This window comes from Corythoichthys intestinalis, chromosome 20 (genome assembly GCF_030265065.1).
Source record: "Corythoichthys intestinalis isolate RoL2023-P3 chromosome 20, ASM3026506v1, whole genome shotgun sequence".
Classification (NCBI taxonomy): Eukaryota; Metazoa; Chordata; class Actinopteri; order Syngnathiformes; family Syngnathidae; genus Corythoichthys; species Corythoichthys intestinalis.
In genome coordinates, this window is record NC_080414.1 from 627,276 (window position 1) to 640,586 (window position 13,311).

A 13,311-nucleotide genomic window follows, 5' to 3' on the forward strand; every position below is an offset into this window, starting at 1 on the left:
ATAGTACCCTCCGACGAAGCCGGTGTCCTAAAGTAACGACGTGTTGTACAATCATGTATTTCAATCAGTAAGAAATGAGATGTCAAAAAAGGCTACGAGTTTAATATGGGTCCAGAAATCTGCAAAGAGAATATCAAAAGTTTGAGAAGTTGATCGTGGTATAACAGTTAATTCTTGCAAAGAAAAAAAAATCAGCGATGAGATGTGGAACTATGGTCGTTCTTCAGTGCGATGCTCAAGTTGACTGGGTGTTTGCAAAATAAAAATCTAAATTTCAGTACGTCTTAGACTTTTTACACCAAGGACAAAAATATGAAGTGAACTACAGCTGATTTTCAAATTTATGAAGTGACAGTGTCATGTTTTAGCCGGCGAGGGAGGTGAAGGTGACATTTTCCGAGCGTACGCGAAAGCATCGCGATTCTCCGCTTGCTGAGCTCATCTTTGTGCCCAGCAAAGCCACTTAGCAGCGTTAGCCAAGTTAGCAGCACAGTAACGACGGGCCGCGAGGACGCGACCGCAAGCATTTACACGAGCCCCCAGCGTACACCGAGCGGCCGGCACGGCCTACAAACATGGTAAGAACTTATTTGGAGGGTTTCTTTTCATTCCCTCCCCGTGACATTCGCGCTAGTTACGAGCTAGCCGGCTACAGTTAGCGGCTAGCGGCGTGTTTTCCTGACTCATTATTGACGGCTCGGCTGCCATTTTAAACACCGACACAAGCTCACCGAGCGACGTGTTTTCGCTCGTCTAAATGGAGCCCGGCGGGTTCGCCGGCTGTCGAAGGTGTGAGCCGAGACCAATGGCGTGGATGTTTCCCCTCAGATGTCGTACCAGGGGCGAGCTAACGTGACTCGTCCGAAATGCGGCTAAGCTTCTCGGCTAGCAGCACCAATGGCGTCGTAGCGCGAGTGTCCCTCTTCCCCACCAACAGCCACGCACTTCCAATCTAACAAGATTTAGTTTCCATTCGGAAGATCGGACGGGACGTCCGATCGACGACCCGTCCGTCCGACGGGACGGGAGCGATTGTGACGGGACCCCACCGACAATGTCATTAGCGTCTCAACGAGACAATTGGCTTAGTTCAGCAAGGTGCTCCGATTCAGTTGGGGACGATACGTTGGAAAAGGAGGATTTGGATGAACGCAAATCGTATTAGTTGAACTACGTAGGAGTGGAAAATTTGCCTGTCGAAAGAAAAGGAAGGCTGACATGATCATAATGGGAGTAGTACACTAGTAGGTCGGGTTGTGATTTGAGCAGTGTCCGCAATATAACCATGGAATAATTCATCAACGGAGCAAATGTTTTCTTAAATGAGCCGTTTTAACATTGAGCACATAATAACTTTAATAATATGACAACACTGCAACTATGGAAACACATCAACAACCTTCCACCTGTGTTGTGGTGAATTTTGTGCGCTTAAAATCCTTCATTTTTCCTCAAATTTGACTTTGCGCCTTAAGATGACAAATGCAGTGTAAGGATGCACTAATGTGTCTACTGTATGAAAACCAACTTGTTCATTTTATAGTCTGAAAAAAGACAGTAAGTTTAGGGTACTAGTACTAGTTGGCCGGGGGAGTGGGTGAAGTTTTTAGTAATGAGTGTAGTTTGAATTGAAATGGTGAACTAAGTTAGAGTCTTAGGAATATGTACTGTAAGGGTCAAAGGTTTGAAAATGTAGGAGCCACTGGCTAACTGCCCTGATAAATGTGCCAAAACGAGGATTCCGAGGAGCTCCGCAGAGTCATTCTTACAAGGCCGCTTTTCTGGTTTCATTTACACGCGCCGGACTCGGACGGGGCCGTCGCGGTATCATATTTTCACCCCGGGATATTTCTGTACCCGTGTCTGGTTGTGAGGCCGTCCGTCCGACAGCGACGCCACAGTCGCAAAACCTGGTCAGTTGAGTTTCAACCAGCGTCACCGACTCAAAATCAGTTGTGCTCAAACATCTTTCATGTTTTGTTTTCACAACTATTTGAACAATTCACTTGTGTACAGACATCTTTTAATAATGTGATATTCTCGTGCTGTGGCCACTGATGAGACGTCCAGTTTGATGCGAACGTCGCCCCTACCATCATGGCTGCCCAGAGGCCTGAGTAGGGGCCATGAAAAGTTTTTTTCATGCTTCGGTTGTGAGTTGCAATGAGTTCATCACTAATAGAGGTCCAAACCATTGAAGCAAGATTCATTTGCTGCTGACCGTCCCACTTCAAATGGATTGGATGTCTAGCGTCATCAGTGGCACTGGAAAATGAGCCGGTCCTCCTAGTTAAAATGAATGGGGTGTCTCGTTTGGTCAATGGCAGGCAATGCGTCCATTTTGTGCCGCTTTTAGGCTACCTACAGGTCACGTTTTGGATCATTTTCTGTGGACGTTGTGCCTTGTCATTGGATTTTGGGTCACTTTGTTTGGATTTTGGCTTTTAATTCACTTTTAATTTTGTGGCATTCAATGAGGTTTTTTTGGACAGATCTGTTTGATGATTTCGGGACTTTTACGGGCGACCGTCCCCCGGTCCAAAGGGATCGGATGTCTATCGGCGTTCACGCGTCCGAGCGCGACCTGACGCCGGAATGACGGGAAAGTAAATGTTCTGTTTTTGTCGGCGCGCAGGTCACCTGGTGACGAGTGCGGAAGCTCTGGGGTGTAGGTGCGGCACACAGCGCCACCTGCACGTCGCCAGCGGGAGCGCGTCCCCGCCCCGTCCCCTCGCCGTCGCCGCTCCCCGATGGAGCGCGCCCTGTGAGAGCCGCGCGTCGCCGCCCCGCCCGCATCGCCGTCGCCGCCGCTCCCGAGCCTCCTCGCCGCCCGGCAACAGCGCCGGGGAACCGCCGGTCGGCAGCGCCGCCGCGGCCATGTCGTCCAACCGCACGCAGAACCCGCACGGCCTGAAGCAGATCGGCCTGGACCAGATCTGGGACGACCTGCGGGCCGGCATCCAGCAGGTGTACACCAGACAGAGCATGGCCAAGTCCAGATACATGGAACTCTACACGTATCCTTTGCGCAAGTCGCCTCTCTTGACTTTTTCCTCTCTCGTTCATTCCGCTGGACGGGTTGGAGGGCGCATCAACAAACGCGATCAGATTTCCTCAACGCTCGTCTTCAGGCACGTGTACAACTACTGCACCAGCGTGCACCAGTCCAGCCAGGGCAGGGGCTCGGCGCCCCCCACCAAGCCCTCTAAAAAAACCAACACTCCCGGCGGAGCCCAATTCGTGGGCCTGGAGCTCTACAAGAGGCTGAAGGAGTTCCTGAAGAACTACCTGACCAGCCTGCTCAAGGTGAAGCGGCAGAGCGTCGGGCGGGGAAGGAAAAGGCTTGACGCGTCTTCTCTTTTCAGGACGGCGAAGACCTGATGGACGAATGCGTTCTCAAGTTCTACACTCAGCAGTGGGAGGATTACCGCTTCTCCAGCAAGGTCCTCAACGGCATCTGCGCCTACCTCAACCGCCACTGGGTCCGGCGGGAGTGCGACGAGGGACGCAAGGGCATCTACGAAATTTACTCGGTCGGGACCGACCGAGCCGGCTCGTCCGCCAGGGGAATTTGTGGCTGACTTGCGTTTCTTCTTTCTCCCGCAGCTGGCCCTGGTCACCTGGAGGGAGTGTTTGTTCAGACCCCTCAACAAACAGGTGAGGCGGCATGCGCTCTATGTTCCCCGCTCATTTCTGACCACCAACGCCCGCGTCAGGTGACGAACGCCGTGCTGAAGCTCATCGAGCGCGAGAGGAACGGCGAGACCATCAACACCCGCCTCATCAGCGGCGTGGTCCAGTCTTACGGTCAGTCGCTGTTGTTTCATTTGAAAAAATACATATTTGTAAAAAATGAAATGAAATCAAATATATTTGCTTGTTTTCCTTCCCCAAAAATAATAAATGTAAAAAAATTGTTGATTTTGGAATTGTATTTTTTTCCCCTTTTTTTGATAAAAAAAAAAAAGTATATTTCTTTTGTTTTTTTTGGGGGGGGGGGTTAAGAAAATGGCTGTTTTTTAATTTAAAAAATTAAATTACATAATAGAATATTAACTTATTTTTCTCTTTTCAAAAGTAATATTTCAAACACACAAGTATAAATGAAAGACGATGTTCAGGATTTTTCCACACCCCCCCTGTAAATATTGATAATATTTCTTCATGAACTAGAAGAAACTGCAATTTGAGAAATTTCTAGGGCTTTGCTGTGTGGAGATACAGATCTTAGCCCCACTCAGGTTGGTTTTCAATTTTTAAACTATTTAATATTTATTGGTGCTAAAATTAGGGTGCGCGTTAAAAACGGGTACAATAATTTTCCCTAGATTTCACAAGTACATTTGGGGTGCGCATTATACACAGGTGCGCCTTATATTCGGGAAATTACGGTAGGTCTTTTTAAAGTGCCTGGGACACGAAAAAGCATGTTTATTTCATAATACACGCGGTATTTTATGCTCCTGAATGATATGGACCGCTTGGATGTGTGTGGAAGCGATCGCTATATTTATTTAGTTTTTTCAATCCCGCGCCAGGAAAATGAGTGACTTCCGGCTTCGGTCTTGCATTGAGGAGGAGGGCGCTGTGACGTGTACGGTAGAAGACGTCCTCTTCACTATACAGCGTACTGTTGTGTATGGGGACGAAGGATTCAGCTGATTTTGCGGATGAATATGTTTATTTTTCGCATCACGCCAGCCAAACAGCTGCAGAAAAATAATTCTGTATGAGGGAGAGGCGTATGCGCCTTTTTGGAGTTTCAAAAGGTTCCCATTCACCGTGGATATTTACTGTGGGACCATTGGACTAACGAGGAAGTGAGTAAACATCTTGTTTTGTATTATGTCAAATACGAATACAGCGATTACAAAGTAAACACTACAAACTTCCTTTTAAATGAAGGACTACTTACGTTTGATCATTGATAGGCATGTAAAAAGCTGTCCTAATGCTCATTAGCAGCAGCACGTTAGCGGCACAATAACTCCAGCCACCCTCCTCCGGGGAACGAACTGTAAATTGCTCTCCGCCGGGCGGTTTGCCGATCCACGACGACAATAGACAACCGGGTCGTCATGTCAAATAATCCAGGATAGTTATGTGTGATTTTCCGCTTTGAAGACTTTGAAACATTACTCGGTTGGGGTTAGCATGTCGGCTAGCTGTCACGCCTTCTGGTTTGTTTACATTCTCCGAAGCCGGGGAAGGGAAATGACATATGTTCGATTTAGGTGTCATAAAATATAGTTCGGGAGTTTAGGTGAAGTCGACAGTTTTGACCATTATGGAGTAATTTTGCCATGTCGTCCTGAATAAATGCATTTTTATTATTTCATATTCCATTCAGCACAAGACTGTTATTTGTCATGACCATGCCATTTATTTGGCAATTGGGGAAAATACTTGGATAAAAAGAATATCCTGTAAAAATATTGACGTAAAGAGACAGAAACAATGACATTTTGCCGCTCTCTTCGTCGCGTTTTCCTCGTTGTGAATAGTTCCCCCTCGACGGGCTGACTGGTCCTTCTCAAGCCATTTATATTGCTATTGGGGAAAAATACTTGGATAAAAAGAATATCCTGTAAAAATATCGGAGTAGAGAGACTGAAACAATGACATTTTGCGGCTTTCTTCGTCGCGTTTTCCTCGTTCTGAATAATTCCCCCTCAACGGGCTGAATAGTAAAATCGATGAGCCCAGTCTACCGCTGACGTCATCCACCTGTTGGGGACGCTAAAGCCCTATAATGGTAGGCGTGGCTAACCGGCAGATTAAAAGGCTAATTTCTCGTCATCTGTGCTTTGCTAAATTGTTGTATATAGTCGAATTGTCTCAAAATATGATTCTAATTCACATAATAATGCCGTTTAAGACTTTTTTTTTTTTCTCGTGTCGTATGCTCTTTAAAGTGATCCTCTACCTTAAATACATGTAGGCTGTAATAAACCACAATTGTTATCTTGTACTAAAATATATTGTTAGAAATAGAGCTGGGAATCTTTGGGCACCTAACGATTCGATTAAGATTCAGAGGCTCCGATTCGATTATAAAACGATTATTGATGCACCCCCCCTCACTTTTTTTTATTTTTATTTTTTTTCATGTTTTGTACATTAGTTCCAAAATTGTTCAAACATCCTCTCAGGCTAAACCAAACTACTATTTCAGTATCAAGTTAACATATAACAGTAAACAAATATACAAAAATAACAGTAAATAAAAAAACTCCAGTCGCCATTCAGTATCAGCAGCTTTAAACTACATTCAATTAATTTAATGTTGTGAATCAACTGTTACAGTTGTTAAAATTGCTCCCGTTATTCCATAATTTCCCTTCTGTCTACTTTTGTCAAAGTTTTAAAACGATTTCATCATTTAAAGATAGATTCAAGACAAGATTCTGCTGATTTAGGAGTATTTTAGATAAAAAGTTAATTAAGTTCGCTACAACAGAGCCTTCTAGAGAGGTCTACTGCTTTAAGATGGCGGCTGTTTACTTACGCCGGAAAGTCTGTCATTTCGCATCTCTGTTCAATAATACATGTTCAAACACCGACGTCGTCTGTCATTTTGCATCGAGTTCTACATATATGTGATATCTACTGTAGCCGTATGTTTGTAGCAATTAGCAACTGGGCGTTGTTTGTAGCGGCCGTCAGCCGCAGTCAGGTATGATTGTTTTTTTTATCTAGCGGCATGAGTTGAACATGATATTTACTCTCAGTCCGTTCCTCATTGCGTCCCAAAGGCCGCGCTGACTGTGTTTTACTTCCACTTTACCTGGTATAATTCAATAATCGGAATTTGGATATTTGTGAATTGTTCTCGAATCTTCCACGGCCGAATTGCGAATAATTTAAGAATCGGAAATTTCACACGCCTCTAGTCAGTGGCATCTATTTCCATATGCGTCAAAGGAATCGGGGACGTTTGGGGCACACGTCCAATGATATCTGTTTATTTCCTATTGATTTGGGGACATTGTTTTTTTATTTTGCCATTGAAAACTAATGAGAAATTTGGACCTCCATGGCATCAACTTACATAGGCGTCAATGGAATCCAAGTACATTGGCATCAATAGATTTGACATGCATGGCCAATGGCATCAATGCAATGTAAATTCCATTCGAAGTAAATGAGAAAGGGAAAGTTTTTTTTTCCAAATTCTGTATACAGTCTTCCCAGAAAATCCCAGAATTTTTAATGTCCAAATTATGTTATTTGGTACAAAATTGTAGGACATGTAGCGTTTTGAAAAAAAGGAAAATTGGCATTACTGGGTCAACGAAAAAATTTTGGGGTCGATGAAAAACTCCCTGCGTGGCGTGAAATTACCGGCAATGTTGACATCTGAACAGTGCCGATAGGTCAAACGGCTCGGGCTGCGCGGCGCCGAAAAAACGCGGAGAATAAGATGCGAAAATAAGAATGACATTTGAAGGAATTTCATTATCTTGGCCTTTAGGCCTAGGTAAAGAGGGTTCGGCAGCCCCGTGGCAAGCAGTTCACGAGCGATCTTTCCTTCCTTACAGTGGAACTGGGCCTGAACGAGGAAGACGCCTTCGCCAAAGGCCCCACGCTGTCCGTCTACAAAGAGTACTTTGAGTGCCAGTTCCTGACGGACACGGAACGTTTCTACACGCGCGAGAGCACAGAGTTCCTCCAGCAGAACCCGGTCACCGAGTACATGAAGAAGGTAGGCGGGCGGGCGGGCGGAGAAGTTCGTCGCGAACGGCCGCTCACCTCCGTCTGTCGGCAGGCGGAGGCGCGGCTGCTGGAGGAGCAGCGGCGCGTGCAGGTCTACCTCCACGAGTCCACGCAGGACGAGCTGGCCAGGAAGTGCGAGCAGGTCCTCATCGAGAAGCACCTGGAGATCTTTCACACGGAGTTCCAGAACCTCCTGGACGCCGACAAGAACGAAGGTCGGTCAGGTCGTCGTCTTTTCCTCAAAAGCGCGCGGGAGCAGGAAGCCCAAAATGACAGCCATTGTCATGATAGTACTCCCAATTTTTGACACTTTGGTATGATTTCCTCGTCCAGCTGGACGCTTCAAGCGCCTTCCGTCACTGAGTTAACGAGTGACGGAGTCTGACCTTTTAACCAGCCGAACTGCCGGACCCACGCTGGGTCAGCTCCGACGACCTGGGCCTGACATCCCGGCCAAAAGGACAAAAACTCTGCGCGTTTACCTTAGTCTTAACCCTTTGTACTGACTCCATGTTGAAAGGTTTTAAGAAGGCTCACTGAAAACTAAGTTGACAATTTGTTCAGGTCGACAGCGATCAAACAGCAAGGCGAAACAGACTCAGGCGAGGAGGCAAGGTCAGCGTATCACAAGTCCACAAAAGGTTCCTCGAGAAAAAATGAAAACGATTAGTTAAAGATTGTCTTTTTGAAGGCTCTCGCGGGGCGGGCTGTGGGCAGGAAGAAGGGTATGTTTAGCATTATTGTCTGTTTGTAGATTGGACAGGATTCGGTAGTTACTGTTGTCGGGGCAACGAAGGTTGTAGATTTTGCCACCTCAGCATCAAACGGGCTCTTGGAGTCTTGTCAGTCGTGTGATCAGTTGGATATTGGGCGTTCTCCGGTGTTCCTTGTGTTGGGACAGGGCATCCCGCCATTTGTTCTGGACTGTTCGGGAGAACTGATTGCAAGAGTTGGTGGTGCAGATGTCTTACCTCGTCAGCATCAATATTGTTCAGTCAGTTGCATGACGCACACGTTGGGCTTCCGTGATATGAAGGCGTCATGTATCTCTTATGCCCTATATTTTGCTTGTTTTCCTTAAACTATGGTATAAGTACCATTTCTTTTATATTGGGTGTGTTAGATTAATACAAACAGTAAATACGCGAAACGATACTATTCCCGGATTGATTATAATAACTTTGTTATAATAATGCAAGCAGTTAGACGGTGCCTTCATGAGTAAAATGCAAAAAGTTAATGACACGTGTCGCGCACAGACTTGGGTCGCATGTACAACCTGGTGTCGCGCATCACGGACGGCCTGGGAGAGCTGAAGAAGCTCCTGGAAACCCACATCCACAACCAAGGCCTGGCCGCCATAGAGAAGTGCGGCGAAGCGGCGCTCAATGTAAGGCCGTCGAACGAGCGGCGAACCGACGGGCCTCCCTCACGCTCGCCTCTTTCAGGACCCCAAAGTGTACGTGCAGACCACGCTGGACGTGCACAAGAAGTACAACGCCTTGGTCATGTCGGCCTTCAACAACGACGCCGGTTTCGTGGCGGCCCTGGACAAGGTGAGCCCGGTCTTTGGCGGGGCGGGGCCCGAGTGTTTTTTTTTTTCCCTAACACCCCTGGCTCCTCTCAGGCGTGCGGCCGCTTCATCAACAACAACGCCGTCACCAGGATGGCGCAGTCGTCCAGCAAGTCGCCGGAGCTGCTCGCCCGATACTGCGACTCGCTGCTCAAGAAAAGGTTTCCTCACTTCCTCACATGATCATGTTTTTTCCTGGACAATTTATTCACACAATCTTTTTCTGAAATCTTGAAATAATGACTTCCTATTTTTCTTTACTAATTTTTTCCCCTCATACTATTAACTCATTGGCTGCCATTGATGGCATCATTTTTTGTCCTTCGCTGTCAATGAAGGTGAATTAGTTAAAGCAACACTAGGTAACTTTTCAACCTTTATAAAATATTTTCATAACATTTGTAATAATATGTTGACTGACAACTAGTTTAATGACACCTCTTTTATATATTGAGCGGTCTGTTATTGCTTTCACTGACACTATTTTAGGAGGGTGGCAGGAACCCTGCCACACACAAAAAAAAACAAATCAGCTGACTGCTTTACAGCATTTTTCAATCGCATTCTGCAAAGATGGCTGCGCAACAAGACAAAAAGTTTCGTATGAGATTGGGGGGAAAAAACTACCAGGATACACAGAATAAACATTGGCCCAACTTTCACTCACTGGCGTGCCCCCCCCCCCCCAACGAACTATCGCTAAACCCACGTCGCTATCCGTCATATGCTATTGTTTAGCCACGCATATGCAGGCGACTGAAAGATTAATTTTTGATCGATTGATGATCTTACAACTAGTGTTGTTAATAACTGCATTAGAGTTGAAGGAATCTGACTTTGTAGGCAGACCGCCGGAGCCGCGCCAGCCGAACCGCCAGACCCGCGCTGGCGGGAGCCCGGCAATCCGGCCAGAAGGGCTGAACTCTGCGCGTTCACCTTAGTCTGAACCCTTTGTACTGACTCCATTTTGAAAGGTTTAAAGAAGGCTCACTCCAAACAAGTTGACAATTTATTCAGGTCGACAGCGATCAAAACAGCAAGGTGAAATGGACTCAGGCGAGGAGGCAAACTCGTTCCAAGGTCACCATATCAGAAATCGGCAAGAGGAGAAAAATGACAATGCTTAGTTAAACGTTGTCTTTTGAAGGCAAAAAAACAAACAATGCCCACATGATGCTACAGTAGATATTACATGTATATAGAACTAGATGCGAAATGATACTCGCCGGCGTTGGTAAATAGCCGCCACTGTAAAGCAGTAGACTTCCCAGGAAGGCTCTGTTCATCCTTTCCAGTTAACCTAAGTAACTTATCTTAAATATATCTAAATCGGCAAAATCTTGACTTGAATCTATCTTTAAATGATGAAACTGTTTTAAAACTTGCACATGTCGAAAGTAGAAAGAAGGGAACTAATGTAATAATGGGAGCAATTTTAACAACTTTAATGTTTTTTTGAGGAAGGAAGAAAAAAAAACAAGGTACCGCTAGTTACTTTGCCAAGTAACTAATTACTCTTGTATTCAGGTAACTGAGTTACTAACTCAATTGCTTTTTGGGAGAAGCAATGTGTAACTGCAATTAATTACTTTTTTAAAGTAAGATTAACAACACTGCAGGTGTGCGCTGGTCTTTATGGGAAACGCTTCCTAAAGGCAAAACACTACCGCTATTGTCCACCGGCGTCGCTAAAATCTACCCAAACTGAAAAGTTACATCTCGTTGCTTTAAGTGCTCAATTTCACGATGATATTCTTCCCGTTTATTGATTGGTTGCCGTCGTTATTTGTCATCAGCTCCAAGAACCCCGAAGAGGCGGAGCTAGAGGACACGCTTAACCAAGTGGTAAGCCGGCGGCGGCGGCGGCGGTCATTCGCGGACCGGTCTTTGCAGCCGCATTTGTCTTCCAGATGGTGGTGTTCAAGTACATCGAAGACAAAGACGTTTTCCAGAAGTTTTATGCCAAGATGCTGGCCAAGCGTTTAGTCCACCAGAACAGCGCCAGCGACGACGCCGAGGCCAGCATGATCTCCAAGCTCAAGGTGGGAACCGCCGCGTCCCTGCCGGCGGCTATTTTTTTGACCGCGCTCTCCCGGTCTTTGATCTCTGGCAGCAAGCATGCGGCTTCGAGTACACGTCCAAACTCCAGAGGATGTTCCAGGACATCGGTGTCAGCAAGGACCTCAATGAGCAGTTCAAGAAGCACCTCACCAACTCGGAACCCCTCGACCGTCAGTCGTCCGCGCCCGCCGCCGGAGAAAACGAACGGCCGCCGCCGCCTCGGAATGGTGGGGATTGACGCCCGTGTGACTTTGTCTTTCCAGTGGACTTTAGTATTCAGGTCCTGAGTTCTGGCTCGTGGCCTTTCCAGCAGTCCTGTACCTTTGCGCTCCCTTCGGAGGTAAAATGCTCAAACGTCTGCCGGCTCGGCTCGGCTCGGCCTGACCGCGCGCTGTTCCCTTTGTGCGTTCAGCTGGAGAGGAGCTACCAGCGCTTCACGGCATTCTACGCCAGCAGACACAGCGGCAGGAAGCTGACGTGGCTCTACCACCTGTCCAAAGGCGAGCTGGTGGCCAACTGCTTCAAGAACAGGTACGAGGAACGCCGTACTAGCTCGGCGCTCATACCAACGGGATGACGCTGACGACCCCCTTGCCGCAGGTACACGCTGCAGGCGTCCACCTTCCAGATGGCCATCTTGCTACAGTACAACACGGAGGACAGCTACACCGTGCAGCAGCTCTCGGACAGCACGCAGATCAAAACGGTACGAGAAGGCCCGTCTGGCTTCGAAACCATTCAATGTCATTTTTGATATATACGCCAACTTACATGATTACATTATCGCTCCATGCGTCATCATACACGATGGTTAGCGTATCACCCCGCCGGCGTGGTGTGAATGTAGCTTAACACGTCTCCTTGCTCCTCGCAGGACATCCTCATTCAAGTTCTGCAGATCTTGCTCAAGTCCAAACTGCTGGTGAGTCAAGCGACCGGTCGTCTCCGTCCCTCTTTCTTCACGTCCTTCAACCGGTCGCCTCGTTAGGTTCTGGAAGACGAGGGCGCCAACGTTGACGAGGTGGACTTCAAGGCGGACACGGTCATCAAACTGTTCCTGGGTTACAAAAAGTCAGAAACGTTTTTCTTTTTTTGGCCGCTTTCCGCTCTCCCGGACACTGACGCTCGTTCTGCGTGTGTAGTAAAAAGTTGCGCGTGAACATCAACGTGCCCATGAAGACGGAGCAGAAGCAAGAGCAAGAGACCACGCACAAGAACATCGAGGAGGACCGCAAGCTCCTCATTCAGGTGGGCGCGCGTTCGCATGTTCCGGTGCCAATTTGGTGAAACCCTTTTATGTCTCGCGCTTTCAGGCGGCCATCGTGAGGATCATGAAGATGAGGAAGGTCCTGAAGCATCAGCAGCTGCTGGCCGAGGTCCTCAACCAGCTATCATCTCGGTTCAAACCCCGCGTGCCCGTCATCAAGGTGACGCCCGTCCGTAGCGAGCGAGCGCCGGTCGGGGCTGACCTCCTTTCTCCTTTTTGCCAGAAATGCATCGACATCCTGATAGAAAAGGAGTACCTAGAGCGAGTGGATGGCGAGAAGGACACTTACAGCTACCTGGCATAAGGCCCGCCCACAAACACCTCGCCCCTGACATCGCCTCTGTTTATTTTTTTTGTGTTCTCCCTTATTTTTATTGTCCCCCGTCTGCGTAATAAAGTGTGGATCGTGATGCGCTCGCTCACGCGGGGCTGAACTCTGACCTCGGCGTTGAAGGAAAGCCGACCCACGTTGTATGTAAATAGGGCCAGATTTTAAGAGGAGGAACGCCCGGTCGCCGTAGCGACAAACTCATGATATTAGCCTTCAGCCAATCAGAGAGCCATATCCAAAGGTTTCTGCATGTTCCGCTTCTCTCTCGCGGGAGGACATTTGTATAGTGTGCTTCATTTTCTAAATGTGTGAGAAATAAACGAGAAAAGGTTTCCTAAAACCTTCTCGAGACTCTTTGTCGTC

General features: G+C 47.3%; 1 protein-coding gene across 1 annotated transcript; it reads left to right on the forward strand.

Annotated features, from left to right (window-relative positions):
• Nucleotides 1-413: 413 nt before the first annotated feature.
• LOC130908441 (cullin-1) lies at nucleotides 414-13,288 on the forward strand. The gene is made up of 22 exons (XM_057823862.1): nucleotides 414-578; nucleotides 2,636-3,017; nucleotides 3,132-3,306; nucleotides 3,366-3,533; nucleotides 3,607-3,657; nucleotides 3,717-3,807; nucleotides 7,542-7,705; nucleotides 7,769-7,931; nucleotides 8,976-9,106; nucleotides 9,165-9,272; nucleotides 9,344-9,450; nucleotides 11,086-11,134; nucleotides 11,200-11,331; nucleotides 11,403-11,520; nucleotides 11,614-11,690; nucleotides 11,763-11,881; nucleotides 11,951-12,056; nucleotides 12,225-12,272; nucleotides 12,339-12,421; nucleotides 12,493-12,598; nucleotides 12,664-12,777; nucleotides 12,841-13,288. The coding sequence occupies exons 2-22, from the start codon at nucleotides 2,878-2,880 to the stop codon at nucleotides 12,919-12,921; spliced, it is 2,331 nt and encodes a 776-aa protein (XP_057679845.1). The 5' UTR covers nucleotides 414-578; nucleotides 2,636-2,877; the 3' UTR covers nucleotides 12,922-13,288.
• Nucleotides 13,289-13,311: the final 23 nt, after the last annotated feature.